General features: G+C 44.1%; 2 protein-coding genes and 1 long non-coding RNA gene across 16 annotated transcripts in view; 2 read left to right on the top strand and 1 right to left on the bottom strand.

Annotated features, from left to right (window-relative positions):
* The window catches only part of IFI35 (interferon induced protein 35), a 98,975-nt gene extending 92,708 nt beyond the window's left edge, over positions 1-6,267 (top strand). For all 5 annotated transcript variants that reach the window (XM_068262043.1, XM_068262041.1, XM_068262042.1 and 2 more), the window contains 3 exons: positions 276-462; positions 1,491-1,597; positions 5,863-6,267. In XM_068262043.1, coding sequence (XP_068118144.1) covers positions 276-462; positions 1,491-1,597; positions 5,863-6,069 — 501 coding nt within the window. In that variant the 3' untranslated portion in view covers positions 6,070-6,267. The remainder of the gene's footprint in view (positions 1-275; positions 463-1,490; positions 1,598-5,862) is intronic.
* LOC137540862 (uncharacterized) lies at positions 5,820-25,992 on the bottom strand. Of its 2 annotated transcripts, none has more exons than XR_011025062.1 (3): positions 25,835-25,992; positions 11,557-11,672; positions 5,820-6,065 (listed from the first exon to the last, which is right to left on the bottom strand). It is a non-coding gene; the product is annotated as an uncharacterized lncRNA (long non-coding RNA). The 2 variants fall into 2 exon arrangements; XR_011025063.1 differs by lacking the exon at positions 25,835-25,992 and adding an exon at positions 25,629-25,807.
* Positions 25,610-27,433, top strand: part of LOC137540857 (uncharacterized) — an 82,988-nt gene continuing 81,164 nt past the window's right edge. For 5 of the 9 annotated variants that reach the window (XM_068262037.1, XM_068262030.1, XM_068262031.1 and 2 more), the window contains exon 1: positions 25,611-25,778. The gene's annotated coding sequence lies outside the window, so the exon portion shown is untranslated. Of the gene's footprint in view, positions 25,779-25,802; positions 25,856-25,894; positions 25,997-27,433 lie in introns of those variants that run through there. The other 4 variants (XM_068262040.1, XM_068262034.1, XM_068262033.1 and 1 more) reach the window with 4 other exon arrangements.

A 27,433-nucleotide genomic window follows, 5' to 3' on the forward strand; every position in this document is an offset into this window, starting at 1 on the left:
CAAAAGCGATTTGCTACCAGGAAAGTGTTTTATGGCTGTAATTACTTATCAGAGAGGGTTATGCTAATCCAACCCAGTCCCAACCTGGACAGAAACTGTCACTTGCATACCTGTTTTTTAACTCTTTCAACCCTAGTTATTTGTGTGCTAGGCACTGTACATACACATGTCTATCTCATTATGTCACATCGAGTATCCTTTAAGTAATTTAAAAATAAAGTATAAAAGAATGAACTTACATTTAATAAAGCCAGTTGATTTTCTGTCATCTACAGATGAGAATGAGTATAAGTCCTACAAAGATCCTAGTCTATAATCTTCCTGCTAACCTGTCACAAGAAGTCATTTTGGACAAACTGGAACTGTTTTTTGGGAAATCTAGGAATAGTGGAGGAGAGGTGGAGAAAAGAGAGTTCCTAGAAGACTGCAGAAGCGCTATACTTACTTTTGTTAATACTGAAGGTATGATGTCCTTCATTAACTCATGGATGTTTTATGAGTGGGTGCTGGTGGGCTGGTTCACCTCCTAAAGCGGACCTGAACTCAGAACTTCCTTTCTGCTGTAAAAGATACACAACAGCATAATAACTTTCAAACAAAAAACATTTTTGTTACAGCTGATATAAATCCTGCAATAAATCTGCAGTGTGTCTACTTCTTACTTTTATGTAAGCAGACATATTGTTAACATCCTGTACTTTCAAATGAGCTTTTCTGCCGTGGTAGTCAGGTAACACGGGAGAGATCAAATTACAGTGTGTGTGATTAGACACAGATGAGGGGACCAGATGAAAGTGGACCTAAACTAAAAATACAAGATTTCAGAAATAAAATCTATTTTCTAAATTATAATGATAAATTGCAGCCTTTTTTCAGCTGCATGATGACAAATATAAAATATTTAAAATTTATTGGAGGAACCCCTCCCTTCCCTTCATATTGCTGGGATTTTTCCGGCAAACTGGTGGAGAAGATCAAAAACAAAACACAGGCTGCTACTGATGATGTCACAGGGGAGGTGATCTCAGCTTGTGTGAGATTTCACATAGACGATGCCCCTGTGAGGGAGGGTAGCAGATGACAAACACACCCATGATCTAAAACCTCCTACTAAGCTCAGAAGTAATGGCTGCCACCTGTATAACCCTATTTATGAAAAGAGAAGGGTGAAAAGCATGCACTGAAATGCTCATAGGTTTAAAGGAGTGTTTATTTATCTTTGTATGTGTCCGAGTGGTGCAACTAAATATTTTGAATTAAAAAAATGTTTGGTTTGGGTCCGCTTTAAACTCTCTAAATACATACAGGGTGCATTTCTCTCTTTTTTCCTCTGTCCTGTGCTTTAGGTCCACTTTAATTGCATCATATGGAAGTAATTTCTTTATTTTTTTCTGTATTGCCAAGTACTTACCATGAGCACTGTTTTATATGCTTATTAAGGCACACCGGCAGATACATATCTCTTATATCACTTTGTTGCAACATTGCAGTTGCTCCACGTCTAGTGGCAAGAAAAACCTTCCATGTGCCTTTTGGGGAAACTTCTCACCAAGTGTCTGTAGTACCTTCCTTAGAAGGCCACCTCCAAGACTACAAGGTAAGATGATGAATAATAAACCCTCTGTCTGCCTCATCAGGCTCACTACAGGGAACATGACTGTTGGAAGCTCAGTTTCAAAACGGTCAATATTTATTTTTCAAACAGAGTGGGAATTAATTAAAACTTCTTTGCAAGCAAAGGCAGGGACACCGAGAGCCCAATCTAGTGCAGTACAGAGGTGCTTGGTGTTACCTAGACCTGCTACTGTTATATGCTCCTTCCTTATTGCCTGATGAAGCATGGTCATGCCTGTGACTGTGTCTTTTTAGGCTGCTTTCACAGTGGGACGGGACACGTTACAGCAGCCTGTAACGCAGCCCAACTCACAGTAATGAAAAATTAATGTGCTGTTTACAGTGCCTTTTACAGTGCCCACGTTGCATTACATTGTAACGCTACACTTTGAATGAAAGTGCAGCATGCTGTGCGTTATACTGGGCTTTAGCTGAGTTAGACTGCTTGCACATGCTCAGTGACTAGCCACATGGATAATTAATATTCACTGCACTGTGGTGAGGTAACCTGGACTCGTAGTCTTGTCCGGATCATGAATGAATCGTTCATTTGATCCGGATGGTTTTTGTGAGTCAAATCATCCGGATCATCACAATGAACGATTCGGTTCACAGTGGATGTCTGTCTGGAAGAAACAAGAACATACAGAATGTACAGTGCAGGGAAAGTCCTGTCCTGCTAGTCATTTCACCCCAGTCTGCTTCCCTAGTAAAATGATTCAAATGATTTGGATCTTTTCAATGATCCGATTCGAATCATCCGAATCCTTGAAAAGACTTCCCATCACTATCCTGGAGCGGCTGTTCTATCAGTATAGATAGAACGAAAACAGCGCACCAAGAGCTGCATAATGCGGCTCAATCTGACGTCCAACTTCAACACCACCATGCGTTGCGTTAGGGGTACGGTAATGCGACCTTAACGTCCCCTAAAACGCAACGTCCAAGTGTGAAAGAGGCCTTAGAGTATGTAAATAACATTTCTGTGATTTTCTAAATCAACAGTACTTGTGTCTGCTTAGAGGAGGTACGTTCACCTCTGCCTCCTCTGTGTTTTTAACTGTTTTAGCTATTTTTACTCTTCAGGCTCCTCTGTTTGCTTTAAACATAATTAAAACTTCTGTTTGGTTTTTTTTGTATTGCTGTTTGTTGTCCTGTTGGGACACCTTCCTGTCACCAGTAACAATAAATGAGGAAATCTATTCTGTGTGGACACAGCATTAAAACCCTGACAGATTATTACCTTTACTACTTCTAAATAAATTGTACTTTTGTTGTTTGTGTTACTGCTGGAAGTATTTATTTGCTATCACCAGGAACATTTACTTGCATTGAGGCCAGTTCTCTACAAAAGGGCCACAGAGCCATGCAGTGAGCCCTCACTTACCACTCCCTGTTTGCATCCTGAGTTCCTCCGTTCTAGATGGGCGTGTCTAGTGATGACGTAGCCGCAAGCACAGGGGGAGAAGGAAGGAAATGCATGGCGCAGTATTTCCATAGTGAATGCTGGGGTCGGGAGCCGCTAACGGCGTTTAGAATGGGGGAACTGAGGCAAACAGGTTGCAAACAAGGGAACGGTAAGTGAGGGCTCACACCCTCTTGACAGCGTACTATGTCTTTTTTATATTGTGGCTTGGGCTCTGGTATCCTTTAAAGGCACCCTGAGCAGTAAAGATAAACAAAATCGGTACTTACCTGGGGCTTCCTCCAGCCCACCATAAGTCGGGAGGTCCCCGAGCGTCCTCCTGGCTCCTCTCCCGGGCCGGCGACACCCGGCCCAAATGTCGGGCTGACACTTCCTTAACTGTGACACTACACATCATCACGCCGGCTGCTGCACATCATCACGGCGGCCGGCGTGACAGTACTGCATTTAGAGTTAGAACACCGCGCATGCGCAGTACTGTCACGCCCGCTGCCATGATGATGCGTAGCGGCCGGCGTGATGATGCGTAGCGTCACCGTTAAGGAAGTGTCAGCCCCACACTTGGCCCGGGTGTCGACGGTCATCAATTCTGCTGGTGGGCTGGATGAAGCTCCTGGTAACTCCCGATTTTGTTTATTTTTACTGCTCATGGTCCCTTTACCCTTTAAAGGTGTTTTCCATCTCCTGGAGATACTTTTGGTCAAGAGAACTTGACAAGGATCTGGGAGATGAGCACTACTGTACACAACACTGGTTGGAACAAATGTGTTGGGGTGAGCTAGGAACAGTGTGCTCCACTGGTAATAAACTTACATAGATAGGCCCTAGAGGCACTATAAGATTTTCTGGCAGACTTACTGTCAGATAGATTATTTCCAATATGTCCGATTGATTGCCTATCATTTTCCTATCAACTTCTGACTGTTTTCCGTTCACTTCGGAAATCGATCGGAAATCAGATCGGACATGTCGGAAATAACCTATCTGACAGTAAATCTGCAAGAAAATCTCATAGTGTGTACCTAGCATTAGGAGAAGTTGAAGCGTAGCATATATTTGTTGTGTTTTTGAAATTGCAAATTATGTCTCTGCTGCATTTTTTTTTAACTTGTGTGGAACTGAAGAAAAAAACCCCACTGTACATTCCCTTTAAAGCAAATCTGAAGTGACTGTGAAAAAAGTTATATACAGTACTCACCTATGTAGAGGGAAGGCTCTGAATCCCATAGAGCCCTCCCAATCCTCTGTCCGTGCTCTCGGTCCACCGCTGTCCCGCATTGAAATTTTGCACCTTGGGACTCCTTGGAAAGCTTGGCAAGCAGTCACATCTTCAAGTACTTCTGAAGACAGTTGCATCTGTACTGCTTACATGCAAGCCCGGACGTGTGCTGTATGGACCTGCTTGTGTTCTGAAGCACTCATGTTTCCAAGGACAGGAGTCCCACATCCTCATGAAGACTCCCTAAGGCATATACGACCAGTTGGTCGAATAACTTAAACCAGGGAATCAGCAGTGGAACGAGGGCACAGAGAGAGGACTAGGAAGGCTCTGTAGGATCTAGAGCCTTTGCTTTACATGGGTGTATCTAACTTTTTTTACAGTCATTTTAGTATTACTTTAAAGGGAACCGGCTAAGTTTTGGCTTCCCCCAACTGACCAGTCGATGGCCACTGCGCCTGCGTGGCTGCACAAGTCCTTGTTCGCACTCCCGTCACCAGGAACATCCTGGCACAGTGACCATGGACTGGCTAGTCGGGGGAAATTGCAACTTAGCCACGGTGGAAGAACAGAGGATCGTGAGTTCCGGCGCTGGCACAAGGCGACTGCAGGGGCCGGTAGAAGCTCCAGGTAAGTAAAACTGCCTTTGCTTTTTTTTTACTAGACTTAGTTCCCCTTAAAAGACCACTATCGCGAAAAAAGTAGGCAGTTACAATCTGACTGAACGACTGGTTTTGGGCCAGTCCATCTCTTCATGGGGGATCCTCAGGATTTTCTTTGTATACAACAGCATTTCCTGAACAGTAGTTGCAAAGTCTAACTGACAAAATAGTGTGCAAGTGAGTAGAGAGGCTGGCTGGTATCTTACTATTTTGGCAGTTAACCTCCTGAGCGTTACGCCACTCAGGAGGTTTTGCATTATCCGTGCCCCCTGTGCTAATTTATTAGTTTAAATGTGTCCTTTAGATACTAGCTAGCACTAGGCTAGCTAGTATTGTCTGCTGGCACCCCTGGAACTGACCCCCCCGATCGCCCGCTGGATACATTACCACGCTGGGATCCAGCGATCGAGCAGCCTCCCGCTCAGCTCCAGTCGTCACTAGGGTGAGGATCGTACATGACGTCAGTGACGTCACTGACATCATGCGCAGTCCTGATCCTTCCCATAGTAAGTTGTCCCGGCGTGGTAATGTATCCAGCAGGCAATCGGGGGGGGGGGGGGGGGGATTGAGGGCAATCAGGGGGTGCCAGCAGACAATACTAGCTAGCGTAGTGCTAGCTAGTATCTAAAGGACACATTTTAACTAATAGATGAATTCTGGGGGGGTCCCGATCGGCAGCAAAACCTCTGAATCATCGTGCCCGACACGGTGTCAGGCATACCACTAAGGAGGTTAAACTGCTGTTCAGAAGATGGTGTTGAAAACCCTGAGAATCCCACATGAAGAGATGGACTGGCCCAAAACCTGTCGGTTTTGTCAGGTTTTAACTGCCTTATTTTTTCGCGCTAGTGGTCCTTTACACATAAGAAACTGAGAGCTTCTTTTTAAAGGCATTATGTTAGTAAAACTATAATTGATCATATTGTGTCTTTTCATTGCAGATGACTATGCTTAAATGTAACCGTACGGTCCTAATCACAGGGATCCCAGATATCACAGACAGAGATAACATGCGAGATCTTCTGGAGATCCACTTCCAGAAAGCCAGCAACAATGGTGGAGAGGTCCAGGAGCTGCTGTATTGTCCTGAGCAGCAGAACACTACGGCTTTCTTTAGAGATGATGAGGAGGATGCAGAAGAATTCTAAGAAGAAGCACAAAAATAACCTATGTTTATGGTATATAAGACTTTCCTGTAATTTAGTGCTTTCTGATTGCCCTCATCTCAATAAAACTCTACTGTAAACCATGGATAAAAGTCACCACTGATTGTATTGTCCTCTAGGGTCAGTGCAAAGTTTCGGAAAATGTACTGGCCGGGTATAATAAATTCACTGCTAACGTCAGAGTTTCCATTTCTGTAATTCTAAGAGAAATATGGATTTAGTTTCAGCTTTAAAAAAAATTACTTACCCGAGAAGTGGGACGCTTTTAGGTCCTGATGCCGGCTCCGGTAATCCGGTGACTTTCGGCACATGTGCAGGACGCTTACGGCGACCGGCGTGATGATTTCAGCCGAAGTCGCTGGATTACCAAAGCCGCCAGCCGGACCACGGAAGGGACAAAGAGGATTCCGGGGACCTCATGGCTACAGGGAGCTGAAGGAAGCCACAGGTAAGTCCAGATTTCCTCTTTTTGCACTGCTCTGGGTCCCTTTAAATTTTCACTGGGTCTATGCGCGTCCTCGCTCCTGTCTTCGGGGGCTTACTGCGCAGACGCAGTATGAGAAAACTTGGTACTGCGCCTGCCAGTAAGTTCCCGGAGATGCGACCGGGAGCAAAGACCTGCAGTGACATTCGCCTAGTTAGACGAATAATTGGAAGGCGACCCGCTGCAGGGGGCGGTGGATTCTTGAGTGACGGCGCAGGACAGGATATCTGCAGGGCTGTTAGAAGCCCCAGGTAAGTGACACTTTTTTGTTTTGTTATACCACCACAGAACTCCTTTAGTGCTATGTACAGGTACCATTCAACTAATCAGAATGAGTCTTCCTGTTCACTAGTTTGTGCCTGAGACTTCGTTTATTGAAGATAACTGAAATTTGTGACGTGCATCAAACCCATATGCATGGGGCATGTTGCCATACAGAGCCATGGGCAATACCAGTGGATTTAATGGTACATGGTGAATGTTGCGGAGTTTGTTTAAAAACATTTTCAATCCTGCAGGAAGTTAGCAGCACATTTAACTAGTAGTTTCTGGATATTTTCTACTATGTGTGAACTATGTTTTGCTTGTGTTCATTCCTTTTATAACTCATGTTTCACTCAGGTTTTCTGTCTTGTGTATTTTTGTCACCTCCTTGAAGTTGCCCATTTTTGGTACCGTAGTGTGCCTTTCTGAATGCAGATGATTCTTGGATGGTTATAGGTTGTAGTAAGTCTTGCATAGAAATGATGTTTTGCCTTTTTGTATGTATTTCTCACTGGCTGGCTGGATGGCGATAGTGTGGTTCTTATGTAGATTCTACCAATGCAACCAGTGCAAGGGTAAATGCTACAAAACTGTGCAATCTTGGTATCCAATTATTATGTGACATACATTTACAGAGCCATGCTGCTGCTCATGTAAGAAGGTAGTTTATCACAGGCTTATTCAGTTAGGAAAAGAGCAGTGCATTCATTAGCAACCAGCAAGTACCCAGTTACCATTGATCAGACTGAAATCAAGAAGTTTAGAACCAGGATGATACCATTTATTGCAGGGCTGTGGAGTGGGTCCAAAATTCCACCGACTCCGACTCCTCAGTTTAGGATTCCACCGACTCAGACTCCTCGACTCCGACTCCTCTAATTTGCATATTACAATTTTGTTGATTAAAAGTATGTAACATGAAATTCGTCTCTTAACTGCCAACGCTTAGGAATTTTACAAGACAACTGAAGTGAGAAGGATATGTAGACTACTATATTTATTCCCTTTAGACTAAAACTAGTCCTTGGTAAGAGTACTTGTAAAAGGTACAAACCGGAACAAAGAACATCTATCAGGCCCTAGGCAATGTAAGTGTGGGTACATGTAAGAGTGATGTGCAGGTACTCTGCAGGGGAATGAGGAGATTGTAAACAGACAACACCTCTGTGTTCAATGTGCACAGCATTCTCAGTGGATTCCCTGCAGCTCTGTGGGGAGTGCATATGTAGAGTATAGTACTACTGTGTAACAAAGTAAACCTGAGACAGATGAAATTAAAGTTTTATACATACCTGGGGCTTCCTCCAGCCGCCTTCAGGATAATCAGTCCCTCGCTGTCCTCCTCCACCACCTGGATCTTCTGCTATGAGTCCAGGTACTTGAGCCAGTCGGGCGTAGTGCGCATGCACACACTCCGCCGCCAGCAGCATACTACACCTGTGCAGCACTATTGCGCAGGTGCAGAATGTTCCTGGCTGTGGGAGCGGCATGCGGACAGCGCTGACTGGCTGAATTACCAGGACTCATAGCAGAAGATCCGGGTGGTGGAGGACAGCGAGGGACTGATTAGCCTGAAGGGGGCTGGAAGAAGCCCCAGGTATGTATAAAACTTTACTTTTCATTCGTCTCAGTTACCCTTTAATTTGTAGTCACCAAACCAAATTTTAACAACATATCAAATTATTTGATTTCATCAGCAAAGGGAGTGCATACATTTGCATAAATCAGCATCAATGCAGAATTATTTCCATCTCGTTGACCATCTCTATTAGTGACACAGCTACACATCAGGCTTTATTCTTACAGCATAGATGTTATTTAGTATATATATAAGAGATTCCTGTGTACACATCATATATACAGTCACAATCAGATATGTATATCTGACCTTAAAAATACGGGGACTGCTTTATTGAAGCAGCACAAGTAACTAATTTTGATTGGTTTATTTCATTTTTGTGGACTAAGCACAGCTATTACTGTATATATACTGTATATACACATATACTGTATATGTATATATACATTATTTTTAATGACTATTATCTGAGAAATAGAACATTTTATCATATTTTCTATTTTAATTACAGTTACAAATTCATTAGGAGTCGGTGCATTTTTCCCGACTCCGACTCCAGGCACCCAAAATTGCACGACTCCGACTCCACAGCCCTGATTTATTGGCTAGAAAGTGAGCTTTCGGCTAATAACCCTTCATCGGACTTGGTTCCTGCATATACTGACAAGATGTAAAAAACACATCTTATATACACTGGACATTCAGTGGAGGAACATTAATTTGAAAACAAATAAATGTCATTAGATGCCTTAATTGCCACTTCAGGAGGGTCTCACAGGGATGCTAGCTAATTTATGACAAATAGATAAGACCATTTGTATGCTAAAACATCACATACCACAGCCTCCGGGTGATGAGGAGACATCGTAAATCCCGAGTTTAGACGTAACTGGGCTGACTACATGCACCATTAGTTCTAAGCTAAAGAGAATTGTGGCATTTAAAGCCATCTTCCCAGCACATGAAATAAATGAATAGTGGCATTAAATACCATCTTACCAGCATGTGAAACAAAAAATGAAAAAATAAAAAGAATTGTAGCCCATCCAAACATTGTGGCATTTAAATCCCATCATACCAACACAACCTCCTCAAGTGGCAATTAAGGCATCTAATGACATTTATTTATGTTTGTAAAATAAAGTTCCTCCTCTGTATGTCCAGTGTATATGAGCTGTGTATATTTTACACCTTGTCAGTATACGCAGGAAACAAGTCCGATGAAGGCTTATTAGCGTAGCAGAAAACTCACTTTATATTTACCTCTAAGTAAGCCAATAAATGGTATCATCCTGATTCAAAACCTCTTGCTTTTACTGATGGCTAATATGGTACAACACTCTACTGCTTCTACTCAATGTGAGGTTGTTGTGGGTTACAGCACTCACTGTACACATCGTTATTACTCTTTGCATGCTTTATTAAAGTGTAGTGAGAAGGATATGGAGTCTGCCCTATGGCCTGGCTTTCCTGCTGATCCCATGCCTCTGATACATTAAAAAGACTCTGAAGTCTCTTTTTACCTGATTTTCCTATTTAGTCATGTTCAGCATTAAATTCTAAGTGGATTTGCCACATTCCTGTGGCAGAACGAGTGTTTTTATACCAGAGAAATAGGCCAGCAAAGTTCCTGGGCTCGCAGATCCTCCTTCTGGGTAGAGGCAGAGCTGTACGCAGTAGCTCTGCCTCCTCTCTAGTCAACCTCGGGCGTTCTCCACCTCTCCCCGCCCCTCTCAGTGTTCTTTCACTGAGAGGGGCGGGGAGAGGCGGATATTGACTGGATAGGAGGCAGAGCTACAGGGCAAAGCTCTGCCTCCCCAGGGCAGCAGAAGTAGAACTTTGCAGGTCTATTTCTCTGCTATAAATCACTCGTTCTGCTGCAGGAATGTGGCGAATCCACTTACAATTTAATGCTGAACAGGATTAAATAAGAGAATCAGGTAAAAAAATAGACTTCAGAGTCTCTTTAAGCCACAGAGCCAGAAAGTGAATGCAGATCAGGTGCTCTGACTATAAGCCAGACCATGCTGGCTGCATGCTCATTCCATGGAGTGTGACACAGACACTACTAAAGACAGAAAAACCAGCAGGACTGCCAGGCAAGGAAATAAAGATGGCAGCCTCAATACCTCTCACTACAGACTGTAGTGTATATGTCTTTCTTTCAAACAACAAAATGGGCTTGAGCATGTACTGTATGTACTTTTTATATAATTTCCTTTTTATCTTCTGTTAAATACAAATTTCTACATTAAATTTACAACACGATGTTAAACATCCATGATCGTCCATATATGGGAACGTCTGCCTCTTTATTATTGTATTTCCAATTGGTTTTGATTATGAAGACATCTTGAAGAAACAATGCATTCAATGCATTCTTTTTTCCTGTGATTGATACTGACATTTATATTAACTGTAAGTAGGAACAGAGGCGCCAGTACACGTATAAAATGTATTAAAGTGGACCTGAACAAATAAATGTTTTTTTGTTTAAAGTTTATTATGCTGTTATGTATCTTTAAGAGCAGAGAGGAGTTCTGAGTTCAGGTCCACTTTAAAAACTGTTTAACCTCCTTAGCGGTATGCCCGACACTGTGTCGGGCATACCGCTCTCTGTCTCCAGGAGTCCCCCATAATGAAATAATTGTCTCAAATGACTGTAAACCCTTTAGCTAGCACTAGGCTAGCTAGTAAAGGTGTCGGGCACCCCCTCTGTTTATACATTGCCCCCCCCCCCCCCCCTGGATCCAGCAATCGCGCAGCCTCCATGCACAGCTCCGGTCTCTCTATGGGGAGGATCAGGTTTGCGCATGATGTCGGCGACGTCATGCTGTCTTGTGCGACCCTCCCTATAGTGAAGACCGGAGCTGTCCGGGGAGGCTGCACTGATCGCTGGATCCAGGCTGGGTAACGTATAAACGGGGGAGCGGCGGGGATCAGTGGGTGCCGGACACCTTTACTAGCTAGCCTAGTGCTAGCTAAAGGGTTTACAGTTATTTGAGACAATTATTTTATTATCCGGGCATAAAGTAACAAAACCTCCTGAACAGCATAACGCTCAGGAGGTTAAGAGAAGAGGTAGTGGTGGACTTGCCTCCCCAAAGTAGACACAGTTAGGTATATAATGGGTGTTATTTACAATGACTGTAGTAAGTAGCCTGACACTGGGGCTCCCTCTGGTGGTGGTAGGCAGTATATATTTTTCACCAGTTGTAGTCCTCCATCAGGTCCACTCCTTTTTTGGTTAAAGAGTAGCTGTCGGGCATAAAATGAAAAAAAAATCAATTATTTATTTGTATCTGGTAAACAAGTAATAAGGATGCTAACCAGGCAATTCAAAAGTTAAAATCAATATTACTTTTCTTGTTGATAAATGATCATTCCCCAGTTTACCTGACTCTTATTTGGTACACACAATTTGGTACACAAAAGGGAAGTTGCAGGGCATGCTGGGTTGTCCTTTTTTGCTTCTGTACTTCCCCTCAGACTAATGCAGCCTGATTGGCTGAATCCTCTTTCCCTCCTGTTTTCCCCTACCACACCTCTGTTCCTTTCTGATTGGCCAATTTCTCATGCTGAGACAATGCACTTTTCATAATCAAGGGCAGGCAAATCAGGCAGAGGAGACTAAGGGAGGAAATTACATCAGAATTGGCTTCAAAATAGCCACACTTAACCCTCTGAGCGATACAATTACATCGCCCAGGAGGGGGCGCAGCACTTTTTTTAAAAAATTTTTTAAATCATGTAGCTAGCCTAGCGCCAGCTACATGATAGCCGCTGCATACCTCCCAACTTTTTGAGATGAGAAAAAGGGACACTTAGGCCACGCCCCTGCCACACTCCTGGCCACACCCTCACCACGCCTCCAGTCACTCATACCATAAAGATTCCATAAGAAAAATATGTTGTTTTATAATTCAAACCACACTGGTTCTTTCTATCCTGGGTCATTTTCCTTCATATTAACATTTTACAATTAGTAATATATCAATTTAAAGGTTGGGAATAAAGTTTAGAGTCAATCAAACACATTTTTAGTAGAGAAATATGTATATTTACATAGAAAGAGGGACAAAGTCCTGAAAGAGGAACAAATAAGGAGGAAAGAGGGACAGAGGGACAGGGCTCCCAAAGAGGGACTGTCCCTCCGAAAAAGGGACAGTTGGGAGCTATGCCGCTGTGCAGCGGCATCCACCCACCCCCTCCGATTGCCTCCGGCAATCAGCGCAAGCAGGAGATTCCGTTCAGAACGGGATCTCCTGCTTGGTTTCCCCCTGTCGCCATGGCGACTCTCACGATGACGTCATCGACATCGTGACGTCAGAGGGAATCCTGATCCACCCCTCAGCGCTGCCTGGCACTGATTGGCCAGGCTGCGCAAGGGGTCTGGGGGGGGGCTGCGCGGCACGGCGGGTAGCTGCGGAACGGCAGCGAGCGGCGGCGATCGGAAGTTACACGCAGCTAGCAAAGTGCTAGCTGCGTGTAACAAAACAAAAATTATGCAAATCGGCCCACCAGGGCCAGAGAAATCCTCTTGCGCGACATACCCCGAGCTCAGCTCGGGATTATCACCCAGGAGGTTAAAATGGGAAATGCTAAGAAGGATTTTCTCTTTTTTACTGTAGAAAAATCACTAAAATCAACGTTGAAAGTGCAATACATTCAGTATGTTATGTAAGTAGAGCAAGTATTTATCTACTTATGTACGTGGGTTTTTTCCTGAGATAGTATGGCTGAAGGAGTTGGGCTGTTACTATGTTTGTGCCTTGACGTCTTCCTGAGGAAGAACTTGTCAGTTTGAAATGCTATGCGTCGCTGTCATGGAGACCCGCACTTTACGTTGTGATGTTTTATTCCTTATTTTACTGAAGATGCAATAGAATATCAGGGGGGAAGCCTCATTAGGAACCAGAGGCTTCCCCTCCCGAGGTAAGTATCAGATTTTTTGATAAAATTAAGTTAAAGATCCATGTCTGTAGGCTAAACTGACGATTAAATTACATTTTTGATAAACTTTAATATTGTGGAAGCCGGAATCATTTAGGCGACCTCGCCTTTCGCAGTGGTGCTATTTCAGGGAAAATTATTTTTGTATGTAGGGTACTTTGCATGTCAAGGGCTCCACGGCTTAAAATGTAACTGTTGGGCATAAAATCAAAAATCAATTTTTTTTAACTGGTAAACAAGTAATAAGGATGCTAACCAGGCAATCCAAAAGTTAAAATCTCTCTTACTTTTCTTCTCCATAAAACATCATTCCCCAGTTTCCCTTGCTCTTATTTGGTACATCTGCCACACGAAGGAAGTTGCAGGGCATGCTGGGTTTTCTTTTTTTTTTCCTTAATTTCCTCCCCTTTTCCCCTCAGACATTCAGTAACTAATGCAGCCTGATTGGCTGAAGATATTTCTCATGCTGAAAAGCTGAGAAAATCACTCAGAGATGGGTGGGAGTGTCTGAAATCTGGGAGGAGGGTGGCAATGCATACACAATCATTCAGGGGAGAGTAATGGAGGAAATGACAACAGGATTGGAAAAATCACTAAAATCAAAATGTGGACAGTGCAATATATATGTTATGTAAGTAGAGCAAGTATTTATCTACTTATATACTGTATTTGGGTTTGTTTTTCTTAGATAGTATGGCTGACAGCTCCTCTTTAAGGTTCAGGGTCAATGGGATGCTGCAAACCAAGTTTACAATGTAGTGTTGCTCAATTTTATTGGAATTCCACGTTAAAAACCAATACAAAGTGGTGTACACATGAGAAGTGGAATGAAAACCATACATGATTCCAAACAAAGTTGGTCTGAGTTGCCCATAGACATTGCCTGATGAGTGCTAATGAATAAAGAGTGCACCTGCGTGTAATCTAATGCCAGTACAAATACAGCTGCTCTGTGATGGCCTCAGAGGTTGTCTAAGAGAATATTGGGAGCAACAACACCATGAAGTCCAAAGAACACACCAGACAGGTCAGGGATAAAGTTATTGATGAATTTAAAGCAGGCTTAGGCTACAAAAAGATTTCTAAAGCCTTGAAAATCCCACGGAGCACTGTTCAAGCAATCATTCAGAAATGGAAGGAGTATGGCACAACTGTAAACCTACCAAGACAAGGCCGTCCACCTAAACTCACAGGCCGATAAAGGAGAACGCTGATCAGAAATGCAGTCAAGAGGCCCATGGTGACTCTGGACGAGCTGCAAAGATCTACAGCTTAGGTGGGAGACTCTGTCCATAGGACAACTATTAGTCATGCACTGCACAAAGTTGGTCTTTATGGAAGAGTGGCAAGAAGAAAGCCATTGTTAACAAAAAAACATAAGAAGTCCAGTTTGCAGTTTGCTACAAGCCATGTGGGGGAAACAGCAAACATGTGGAAGAAGGTGCTCTAGTCAGATGAGACCAAAATGGAACTTTTTGGCCAAAATGCAAAACGCTGTGTGGCTGAAAACTAACACTGCACATTACTCTGAACACGCCATCCCCACTGTCAAATATGGTGGTGGCAGCATCATGCTCTGGGGGTGCTTCTCTTCAGCAGGGAGGGACAGGGAAGCTGGTCAGAGTTGATGGGAAGATGGATGGAACTTTTTGCAGGGCAACAATGGAATACTTTAACAAAACATATCCATGTGTTTTGCCTAGTATACACCATATAATTTTCTGTAAGATTTTTCTGTTAGATTTTCTGTAAGATTTTCTATAATTAGATTATTTTCTGTAAAGTACTAGAATAGACTGGTCATTATCTCTGGTGCATTGTCTTCTGGTTATCTCCTGCTGAATATAACAATGCTTAATTGCTAGGCAGATAACTGGTTAGATAGATAATTTCCAACATGTTGGAAATTATCTATCTGGCAAGTAAGGGCTCGTTTCCACTATTGCGGTGCAGAATCGCCTGGATTCCACCGCTGATGAAATCGCATGCGGATGCGATTTCCCATGCGTTTTTGCCGCAAATTTGCATGCGAATTCGCATAGGTGAGGGTATATGCGATATTTACCATGTCACTGTCTGTGTGAATTTACATTCGTACCTATGCGAATTCGCAGCAAAAAACGCATGACAAAGCCGCATGCGATTTCCCTATTAAATACATTGCATGCGATTCGCATGCATTCCACTCGCAGGCGAATTCTGCGGCTCTTTTGTGCGTTTTTTCACCGCTGAAAAAAACGCACCTCAACAACGCTACAGTGGAAACAGGCCCATCCACTTGCATTATGTGTGCGAATCCGCATGCGTTGGACGCATGCGGATTCGCGATAGTGGAAACGAGCCCTTAATCTTACAGAAAATTGTATGGTGCGTACTAGGCATTAGAATGGCCCAGTAAAAGTCCAGATCTAAATCCAATCGAGAATCTGTGGCAAGATATGAAAACTGCTGTTCACAAATGCTGTCCATCTAATCTGACTGAGCTGGAGCTGTTTTGCAAAGAACAATGGGCAAGGATTTCAGTCTCTAGGTGTGCAAAGCTGGTAGAGATATACCCTAAAACAGTGTTTCCCAACCCTGTCCTCAAGGCCCACCAACAGTGCATGTTTTGTAGAAAACCACAGAGGTAGTTAATCAGCTCTGCTGAGATACTAATTACCCCACTTGTGAATATTTGTGGTTTTTTGCAAAACATGTACTTTTGGTGGGCCTTGAGGACAGGGTTGGGGAACTCTGCAAAAGATTGGCAGCTGTAATTGCAGCAAAAGGTGGTTCTACAAAGTATTGACTGAATAATTATGCACACCCCACTTTGCAGTTTTTTTTTTTAAATGTTTGGAATCATGTATGATTTTTGTTCCACTTCTCACATGTACACCACTTTGTATTGGTCTTTCACGTGGAATTCCAATAAAATTGATTCATGTTTGTGGCAGTAATATGACAAAATGTGGAAAACTTCAAGGGGGCCGAATACTTTTGCAAACCACTGAAAACCCATGCAGCACTCATGAAAGCTCAAATAATAATCATGCCTCTCTTTGTATGACTGGCCAGTAAAAATCTATCAATGTACCTATAGAGAGTCAGATACCTTTAAAGTATCCCTCAGAGACATCTTTATAGTCCTTCCTAAACAATTGCTGGTAACACTATAATGCAGGTTCTTAAAGTGATCCCGAGGTAAAAATAAATTGGCGAGATATACAATTGGATCTGTCCTTCTACTCCTAGAAATGACTTTTTTTTTAGACATCTCATTACAACAAGAAAAACATTTACAAAGTAGATTCACATTGAGACGTTATGGTCGCGCGTTATAAAGTCTTATTACGCAGCTTACCGCACTGCAATGCTAATCCTATCTGCCGTTCACAGTGCGATGTTAAAGTCGCATTAAAAAAAATGTTGTGTTGTGGTAACTCACTGCTTGCAGTGCATTACCTCTCAACTCAGACACCTTGCGACTTTAACGTCGCATTAAACCGCAAGGTCCTACTCTGAATGCGACCTTAATGTATTTTGTGTCTCTGCTCAATTGCATTGTCTCAAGCATCCCAGAGCAAAAACATTGGACTATTGACCTTTTTATATATCTCTTGCAGTCAGGAGCCCAGTTATCTGTTTAGGACAGTGTTTTTGTAGCAGTGATGAGCGAAAATGCCAATATTCTTTTTGCATTCATTTTCAAAAATAAGTTTTAGTATTTTTAGCTTTTTTCACCTTTATTGCGAATTTTCACAGTAAAATTGTGTTATCAGTGAGAGGCGCTATATCCCAACTGGAGAAAAGCTGTCAGATGTATAGCTGGATATGAACTCTTTCAGGCAGGGAAAAGAAAAAAAGGAGCACTGTTCTTGCCACTGTATATACTGTACATGTCTATCTCAACACTTCATCTCAGGTACACGTTAAATACTTTGGTGCTATCCAAATCAATGCACATTCCCAGCACCACAAAACATGGAAAGTGGCTTACCAGAGTCTTGGAAACCCAAGTTATAAGGTCAAAACCACTGTTGCAGCTGCTGTGAGTGCCCAGGCGCGTGTGTGGCAACTCAAAACCTATTATCTTAAATCAAAGGTGGAAACAAGAGATGCTTGACAAAATTAACTCTTCTTATCACATGTTAAAGAGGGCCCCCAGATTCCACCATGAAACCCTCCAGGGCTCCCACCTCCTCCTGGAGGTCTGGGATCCAAATTTTGGCTATACCACCAGCCTGCATGGGTGATAATGGATTAAAGTGAGTCTGAAGTTAAATTGAAAATCCCCCCCAAAAAAAACAGATACTCACCTAAGCAGAGGGAAGGCTCTGAGTCCTATAGAGCCTTCCCATTCCATTCACGGTCCAGCACTGGCTCCCGTGTTCAAATCCCCCACTTTGGGAGGCTTCAGGAGCTCAAGTGCTCACACGTGCGCTGTATGGAGCGGCCCATCTTTGGGAGCACTCAGACTCCCAAAGACTTCTGAAGCCTCCTGCAGGGGCACAGAGTGGTCTCTGACCTATCGATCGGAGAATAGAGAAAGGCTACGTTCCCACTAGTGAAATGCGATTCCATTGCGGAAAACGCATAAACTAATTTGCATGTGGATGCAAATTTGTACGCGTTTGTATGCAAATTTGAATGCATACAAACATTTTCAGTGCCTGTGTGTTTTTACATTAATTTTACGCAAAAAAGTAAGCGAATTTATATGGAAAATTTGCATGCCGAAAACGCATGCGATTTTCCTATTAAGTACAATAAATTGGAAACGCACACTATGCTTGCAGTGTGCGAATTCTGATGGCTCTGCTGTGCAGATTGTTTCTGCACAGCCCAGGGCGCAGATTTTTTTGCTAGCGGAAATAGGCCCATTGACTTGTATTGGTTATGCGGATCTGCATGCAGAAAATGCATGCGAATTTGCGCTAGGGGAAATGGGCCCGAAGGGTTCAGTGTGAGAATAGGGTTATGTTTAGTTATTATTGCCAAAACAACTTGTCCCAGAGGACTTTCCGGGGCAAATTGACGAAGATCCAGACGGCACAGGAGGATAGCAAGGAAACGATCAGCCAGGAAGTGGCTGGAGGAAGCCCCAGGTATGTATATATTTTTTCTCTTCTGCCCATCTCAGGTTCCCTTTAACAAGACACATCATTTGTCTGGGCAGTATCATTGATTAGAGTATGAACAGGTAATTGAGGCCTGGTGTACGGAAGGCCAGTAAATCTACCATGCGCAGAAAGGACACAGCAATTTCACTGGTAGTAATGGCAGGGGAGCAGCAACTGTGTACCGGCACTTCATGGATAAGACCCAATACTGGACAATGAATTGCAGATAAACAACAAATTGTTTTGTCTTTTCATATTACACAATATACATTTCCAAAGTCTAAACATCAAATACTTATGGAAGAATGAACATAAACAATCACACACAGACTACTCTTAGCAACTCTGTTCAAAGGGATGAATAATATTTACACTTACAAACTGTTAAATGATTTCAGTATAATACACCTTTGTATGACCACTAATAATGTCTTTTGAACTGTTATGCTGGCCATACATGGCTAGATAGTGTGCGGATCGATTCCCGCTTGTCCCTGCAGGCACTTTCTAATCAGTGCTAATCATCGCTTTGTTTTTTCTATTGTTCTGCCGGCCGGTATTGAGCGCAGAATTGATCCGGCAGGCAATCGGACCTGTCGGAAATTATCAATCGAGCCATCAGCGGCTCGATTAATAAAAAGAAACGAGCCGTGTATGCTCAGCATTACAGTCGGATAGATTACATGGCTTTAATCCATCTGTGGGGTAGATGGTGACATAGACCGCTGCTTGTTCAGAGTCTATGGCTGTTAGATCTGGGGCACTTCCTGGAATCTTATTCTGGGGCACCAGATGATGATGTTCACACACCTCAGGACTGGGACAGTCAGCACTCCGTCACCACCAGATCAGCCACAGCCAGCAGCACTGTCAGCTTAGCATTCCTGCCAGCACAGCATCACCACCAGGCCAGCATTTCCGCCAAGCCAGGCCAGCATCACAGTCTGCAGAGCATAATCACCAGGCCAGCATCACTGCCAGCCCAGCAGTGCATCACAACCAACCTAAGCATCACCACCAACCTAAGCATAACCACCAGGCCAGAAGAGCATTAACGCCATGCCAGGCCAGCATCCCAGCCAGGCCAGCATCATTCTGCTCCTGATGAGTCATTATCGACGAAACTAGTAGGGCGGGGACACCGATGAGAAAGTGAACTGGCGTGGTGGAAGAGTGGCGAGGGGGATGAGTCGTTTGGAGGTCCGGTTCCATTCCTAGCCCTGCCTGGCGGCCACCATATGGGGGAAAGCCCATTTACAAAACTCTATGCGCAATTTTATCTTATGGACGTGTGAGTGTGCATTTTTAACATTTTATTAAACAGTTGAACGGTTTTACGCTATGAGAGGCCTTGTGCTTTTATTTTGAGGTGCTTTGTGAAGAAATTGCATACCCTTCAAGTTTTGGATCGTAAAGGCTGGGGATCGCCTAAAAGTATCCCAAGGCGTAATAGACCCATCTGGCAGAGGGTCTGTGGATAAGGGTGAGTGCCCAGTCTTAAGGGTGTGGTGGAGGTGTAATGCGCACAGAAGCCTAAGTAGTATTGAACGCCCAGTGTCTAACTTGAAGAAATATATTGGGCTTGCTGGATAGGTCTCATGGACAATTGATTCATATATATGGTAGCAAGGACTCACTTAAAGCAGTAGCGCAATCTTTTTTTTATAATTGTGTAGGCCAGCATCATTGTCAGGCCAGCAGAGCATCAACCCCAGCCCAGCATCACTGCCAGGCCAGCAGAGCATCACCACCAGGTCAGCAGAGCATCACTTCCAGGCCAGCAGAGCATCACCTCCAGGTCAGCAGAACGTCACCGCCAGCAGAACATCATCTCCAGGTCAGCAGAACATCACCTTAAGGCCAGGTAAGCATCACGACAAGCCCAGCATCCCAGCCAGGCCAGGCCAACAGAGCATCACCGTTCACAATACGATCAAGTTCACTTTGGAATTTCACGCTAGTAATTTGCATTTTCTTGATGTTGATGTGCACTTTGATGGAACTGTTTTTCATACCGATTTATACAGGAAAAAAACGGATAGAAATAATGCTCTGTTAGCAAGCAGTTGTCATCCCCCTTCCTTGGTGAGAGGCCTACCAAAAAGCCAATTCATACGGGCCAGACGTATTACGTTAAGTGATGAGGCCTATTCCAGGCAAGCGGATAGACTGATGGACAATTTTATAAAAAGAGGTTATAAAAAGGAAGAGGTAGAAAACACAGCACACTCAGTGGCTCTATTGGATAGAGAAGAACTGAGACAAAGGAAATGTAGAGACCAGAAAAACAGGGGAGTCCAGTTTATCTCTACGTTTGATAATCATGCAAGATTAGTCAGAAAAAGTATTCTTGATAATTGGACCCTTATAGAGGCGGACCCTTTATTATCGAAAGTGTTCCCTATTCCTCCATCTTTTGTATACAGAAAAGGAAAGAGTATAAGTATAAGCATATGCTGGTTAAAGCTGACGTAAAGAAGAAAAATTCAGGTCAGAGAGACACTTTTTTACCTAAAAAATTGGGAACATTTCCGTGTCTCAGCTGTCAGAACTATTCCAGCATTATAAAAGGTGACCACATCAGACATCCGATGAAAGGCACTAAAATTAAAGTGAACGGGAACTTTTCATGTGTGACGCCTAATGTCATTTATTTATTAAAATGTCCATGTGGCATGGGTTACGTAGGACAGACCACGAGACCTGTACGTGTTAGAATTAACCCCCTTGGCGGTATGAAAAATACCGCCAGGGGGCAGCGCAGCAGTTTTTTTTTAATTATTTTTTTTTTAAATCATGTAGCGAGCCGAGGGCTCGCTACATGATAGCCGCTGCTCAGCGGCATCCCCCCAGCCCCGCCGATCGCCTCCGGCGATAGGCGATCAGGAAATCCCGTTCAAAGAACGGGATTTCCTGGAGGGCTTCCCCCGTCGCCATGGCGACGGGGCGGAATGACGTCACCGACGTCAGCGACGTCGGGACGTCATTGGGAGACCCGATCCACCCCTCGGCGCTGCCTGGCACTGATTGGCCAGGCAGCGCTCGGGGTCTGGGGGGGGGGGCCGCGCGCCGCACCGGATAGCGGCGATCGGGCGCGCGGCGGCGGCGATCGGGGTGCTGGCGCAGCTAACAAAGTGCTAGCTGCGTCCAGCAAAAAAAAAATTAAGTAAATCGGCCCAGCAGGGCCTGAGCGGCACCCTCCGGCGGCTTACCCCGTGTCACACACGGGGTTACCGCTAAGGAGGTTAATGAGCATCGCAGTGACATTAGGCTGTATGGAAAATATCATAACGATCCTAATAACAAAATTGATTCCCCTGTAGGTAAGCACTTCTTTGAGTGCAGCCACAGAGTGAGTGACTTATGATGGTGTGTATTGGAGAAAGTGTTGACCAATACAGGTGTGGACCAACAAACAGCTCTATTGAGACGCGAGAGCAGATGGATCGATAAGCTAAGTACACTAACTCTGAATGGACTTAATGAGGACTTTAATTTAAGATGTTTTTTGTAGTAACTGTATTTGCAGTATTGAATGGACTGTCTCTTTAAATTGGCCGCTCTCTCGTAACTCCTTTGCATTAAGCTTGTGCCCGCCCTATTTTGGGGCGTGTTTTTTATTATGTGAGTCTTATATATGTGAGCACTGAATGTATTTGGTAACACTTGATAAAGGCCTCCGGCCGAAACGTTTTGTTTCTAGCTGCTATTTTACAATAAATATTTTGCTATAATTGCACAAATCCAGGTAGAGACCCGGTCTCCTTTTCAATCAACAGAGCATCACCGCCAGGCCAGCAGAGCATCACCACCAGGACAGCATCACTTCCAGGCCAGCAGAGCATCACCTCCAGGTCAGCAGAACATCACCGCCAGCAGAACATCACCTCCGGTCAGCAGAACATCACGTTTAGGCCATGCCAGCATCACGACTAGCCCAGCATCCCGGCCAGGCCAGGCCAACAGAGCATCACCGCCAGGCCAGCAGAGCCTCACCGCCAGGCCAGTAGAGAATCACCATCAGGCTAGCAGTTCAACACCACCAACCTAGCATCACCGCTAGGCCAGAAGAGCATTAATGCCAGGCCAGCCCAGCCCAGCAGCATTACTGCCAGTGCCAGCTCAGCAGAGCATCACCACTAGGCTAGCCTACCATCCACGCCAGCCCAGCATTGTGTATTAGTCTACTCCTCAATCTCTTTCTCCTCTCCTGTGTTCTGTTTGTCCACTGACCAATGGAATTCTCCGTCCTCCATTTTTAAAATGGCCATTACCCCAAAACAGCTTCCTGGTCAGCACACTGTTAAGCTGTACCGTAATATCACCCACATGAGCCATAGGGAAACATGGTCATTACCTTGTCTTACTCATCCTTGTCTTTTCAGTTATAACTGACAGCAACTGATATATTTCAGTTCTTACAAAATCTTGTCAGAACTGGAAGGTATTGTTGTAAGAAGAAAATGGTGAGCTTCTCTGAGGAACTGACAGGTTCCCTTTAGTCCACCATTTGAAAGAGCATTAACCAGTTCAGCCTTCAGTCGTTTTCACTTTATGCATCCGAGCAATGTTCACCTCCCATTCATTAGCCTATAACTTTATCACTACTTATCACAATGAATTGATTTATAGCTTGTTTTTTTCCGCCACCAATTAGGCTTTCTTTGGGTGGTACATTTTGCTAAGAGCCACTTTACTGTAAATGCATTTTAACAGGAAGAATAAGAAAAAAAAGGGAAAAAATCATTATTTCTCAGTTTTCAGCCATTATAGTTTTAAAATAATACATGCCTTCATAATTAAAACTCACGTATTGTATTTGCCCATCTGTCCCAGTTATTACACCATTTAAATAATGTCCCTATCACAATGAATGGCGACAATATTTTATTTGGAAATAAAGGTGCATTTTTTCCGTTTTGCATCCATCACTATTTACAAGTTTAAAAGTTAAAAAAAATAGAACTATTTCATCTTTACATTGATATTTAAAAAGTTTAGACCTTTAGGTAAATATTTAATTCTTTTTTTAATTGTAATTTTTTTTTTATATATTAAACATTTTATTTGGGTATTTTTGGGAGGGTGGGATGTAAATAGTATTTGTTTGGGGTAAATAAATGTGCATTTTTTTTTTTTACATTTAGTTGTAGTTTTACTTTTTGGCCACAAGATGGCAGCCATGAGTTTGTTTACATGACGTCACTCTAAGCGTAACATACGCTTAAAGGGACGCATGAAGCCAGAAAAAGCAAAGCTTCCGAGAGAAGCTGTCGCTTTTTCTGCGGGGGAGAGGAATCAGTGATCGGGCACCATAGCCCGATTTACTGATTGCCTGGCTAAAGAACCGCGGGCCGGGAGCACGCGCGCGATCGGCCGCGGGAGCGCGCGGACGCGCACGTGGCCTCCTGGACGTAGGTACTATGTCCTGGAGGCATAAATGCTTAAACACGGTATTAGCCACATTTCAGCGAGACCTAAGAGTTTGAAGATGTTTGAAATGAACATGCTTGCGTGTCATCCGGCAGGGCTGGCCTTAGGTTTCTCAGCGCCCTGAGCGAAACCTGATTTTTGTGCCCTCCCCCCCTTTAATCCTTCACTCACGTGCGCACACACACAGGCCCATATGCAATTCAGCTTTTCTCCTGAGTTACCTCCCAGGACAGTGGTTCCCAACCTTTTTGACGTTGTGACACATCACGCCAAATGCTCAGATCTCTGTGACACGTCACATATGTATAATAGAAAAAATGTTATTAATAACAACGAATGGATGGAAAGAGTGCATTATCCCGAATATACTTAAAAATGAAGGCTAGAACCTTTCAGGAATATTAATAAAAACAATCAGTGGGACAGTTAGCCGCCCCCCCCTTCCCATTTAGAATGATAGCACAGCACCGACAATTTGCACCACGCGTTATAGCCGCAGTGTGCCCCCCAAAAAATGCCCTCAGACTCAGTATAGGTAGGTAGCCAGGTATAGGTGCCCCCAGTATAAGATCTCATGTGTAGGTGCCCTCAATATAGGTTGCCAAGCATAGGTGCCCCCAGTAGAGGAAGTCAGTTGAAGGTCTCTATCCCCCCCATAGGTGTAGGTGCCTCCAGTATAGGTAGCCAGGTGTTGGTGCCCTCAGTAAAGGTAGCCAGCTATAGGTGCCCCCAGTATAGGAAATCGGGTGTAGGTGCCCTCAGTATAGGCAACCAGCTATAGGCGCCCACTTGGAAGCCTACGCCCTGAGCGACCGCTCAAAGGCCGGCTATGTCGTCCGGTATTAGTCATGGAGAGAAGCCGAAGACATAACAACAAAAGTTTATTCCAGTGATACCTTTAATGATGACTCTACAAAAATTCTTTGCAAGCTTTCGAAACTTTCTTAGTCAGGCATGTTTTATCCGGTTCTGAAACATGCCTGAAGAAGAAACTTAAAGGAAACCTGTAACATCTCCCCCCAAAAGTTTCACAAAACTGGTCTGTCAGCCCCCCTGTGCCCGCGCCATCTCTGAACGATTCTCCAGTCCCCTGCCATGGCTCAGTTTAGGTACCGCAAGTTGCCGGCCTCTGCGTCTGCACGGCCCTGGCCACGCGGACCCTTGTTCCTCTCACTGGGAGTGTCCTGCGCAGGCACAGTTCGAGGTTTCCTCATACTGCGCAGAACGCTCCCAGGGAGGGAAGCGCGAATGAGGACGCACGTGGTAGCGAAACTGAGCCACGGCAGGGGACTGGAGGATCATTCAGAGGGGCTGCAGGGGGCTGACGGAAGCCCCAGGCAAGCAAAACTTTTTTTTTTTTTTAACCTTTTCAGTTTTCCTTTAAGTCCACCACATGAAAGACCAGGAGACACAGTATTAGCCACATGTCAGTGAGCCCTAGAAATATGAAGATGTTGGAAACGAACATATGATGGACGTGGGCTGGTTTATTGTATATTATGGTTAAATACAAACGCTGCATTAGATTTCAAAAACAAATGTTAAAATATACATGTTAAAAAATGCAAATCGTGTGAAAGAACAAATGGGAACAGGGATTTCTTCCCACAGCAGGGATGGTTAGTAACCAGTCATTCAATCAGAGATGAACCTTTACTTCCTGCACCAACTTGTTTACGTGTAACGGATATACATTGAGTGCGCATTCCTTGTGCTATAGCCCCACCTAGAGGTGAACTTCGTGTATTACAGCCAAAGAGTCTTTCACTTTCATTTCTGGTGAAAGTTGTTCTTCCTTGTTACGCGACTGCTGTGAGACGAGGGGGCTCATTATCAGCCTCAGAAGTTGTGATGCATGACGTACTATAGTACCGAGGTAAGCAGATGCAGCAGTTGTTTTAGTAGCCCGGGTGCGCCAATGAAATAACCTACCCATCGAATACCGGCTGGCTGGTACGTAATTGCCACGTTAATCCTTCCTGTAAAGACTTTGCAGATGACTTGCCTACCGGTGCCTAAAAAGAGAGTGGTGACGTAGGTCCTCATATGTTGTATCTTATTGTGTAGCATCTTCTGGGAACTCTCCAAGATTCGGTACGTTTCAGTTTGCCACTTGCAGGTCGGTACCAGTGTATGCTGGCAGTATGTGCAGAGGCAGTACAATGCCCATGGCTACCCCCAGCCATAGATTACTTCCTGGTTACTATATCATAAATGATTTCCCTGTTACAGACATATTGAATGTTTCCATAGTAATTTGCCATGTTGTGAGTTAAATGGGCACTTGAACTCTTAGGGAACCGCTGTAAAAAACAAAAGTCAGATACTTACCTATGGAGAGGGAAGGCTCTGGGTCCTAATGTGCGCAGTATGGAGCTGCCTGTCTTTGGGAGGACTCGGCTCCCGAAGTCCCCCGTGGCGGGGGATTTGAACGGAGAATCCTGAGCTGCACTGAGGGCACCGGGAGAGGAGAGGGAAGGCTCATTAGGACTCAGAGCCTTCCCTCTCCTTAGGTAAGTATCTGACTTTTGTTTTGTTTACAGCGATTTCCAATGACTTTAAGCCAGGAATAAAAAAATCAGTTTTACTTTCCTGGGGCTTCTACCAGCCCCCTGCAGTCACTCACGGAGCCTCCGGTCCCCTGCCGCCAGCTAGTTTTGTTTTCAGTTAAAAGGCTCGATGGCCCGGCCATGCGTATTTTTCTTCACAGGACGGGAACATAAAGAAGGTTACGCGTGGCCAGCGCAGAAAGCCGACTCCTTGTCTGGGCCTGTCAGCGAAACCGAAACTAGCAGGCTGCGGGGAATAGGAGGATCTGTGAGTGACTGCGAGGGCACGGGATGACTGCAGGGGGCTAGTAGAAGCCCCAGGCAAGTCAATTTTTTTTATTCCTGGATTAAGTGTCCCTTTAAGATCTGGTGTTCCATAAAACTGGTTGGAATCTAGTGGGGCTCCTTCTCCCTTGCAGCGTTTTTTCCAGGGCTGTGGAGATGGTACAAAAAAATCATCCAACTCCTCAGTTTAGGAAACCGCTAACCACGGGCATCTGTACGTCGGGCAAATTGGGGCGGCCGAATCCCCCCCCCCGCCCCATGTCATTGGGCACACGACATGCCTTTGGGTACTATTAGAATTATCATAGGATGGCCACACACCATACTATTTTTTTAAATATCTGTTAAATTCAAGAATAGCAATACATTTTTCTGACTGATGGTAATAATTCAAAAATCTGACCAATGTACCACACACCTATGTGGAATTTTCCCCAATCATGAATAAAATTATTGAAAGCTCAGAAAAAAATTGATTGGAACTGTACATCAAGTAATTTACATTCCATTACACACCATACAATTCATGAGAAAGTTGGTCTGAAATTTCCAACGTGTCCAATTTCGAAAAATCGAAAAAAAATACGGGAAACTCGATCGGATTTATTAACCTATTTTGGTTCCTGGACGTAGAAACTACGCGCACTCCCGGCCGCGGATTCGGTAGTCACGGAATCAATGTATCGGGCTATGGTGC

This window comes from Hyperolius riggenbachi, chromosome 12 (assembly GCF_040937935.1).
Source record: "Hyperolius riggenbachi isolate aHypRig1 chromosome 12, aHypRig1.pri, whole genome shotgun sequence".
In the NCBI taxonomy this organism is placed as follows: domain Eukaryota; kingdom Metazoa; phylum Chordata; class Amphibia; order Anura; family Hyperoliidae; genus Hyperolius; species Hyperolius riggenbachi.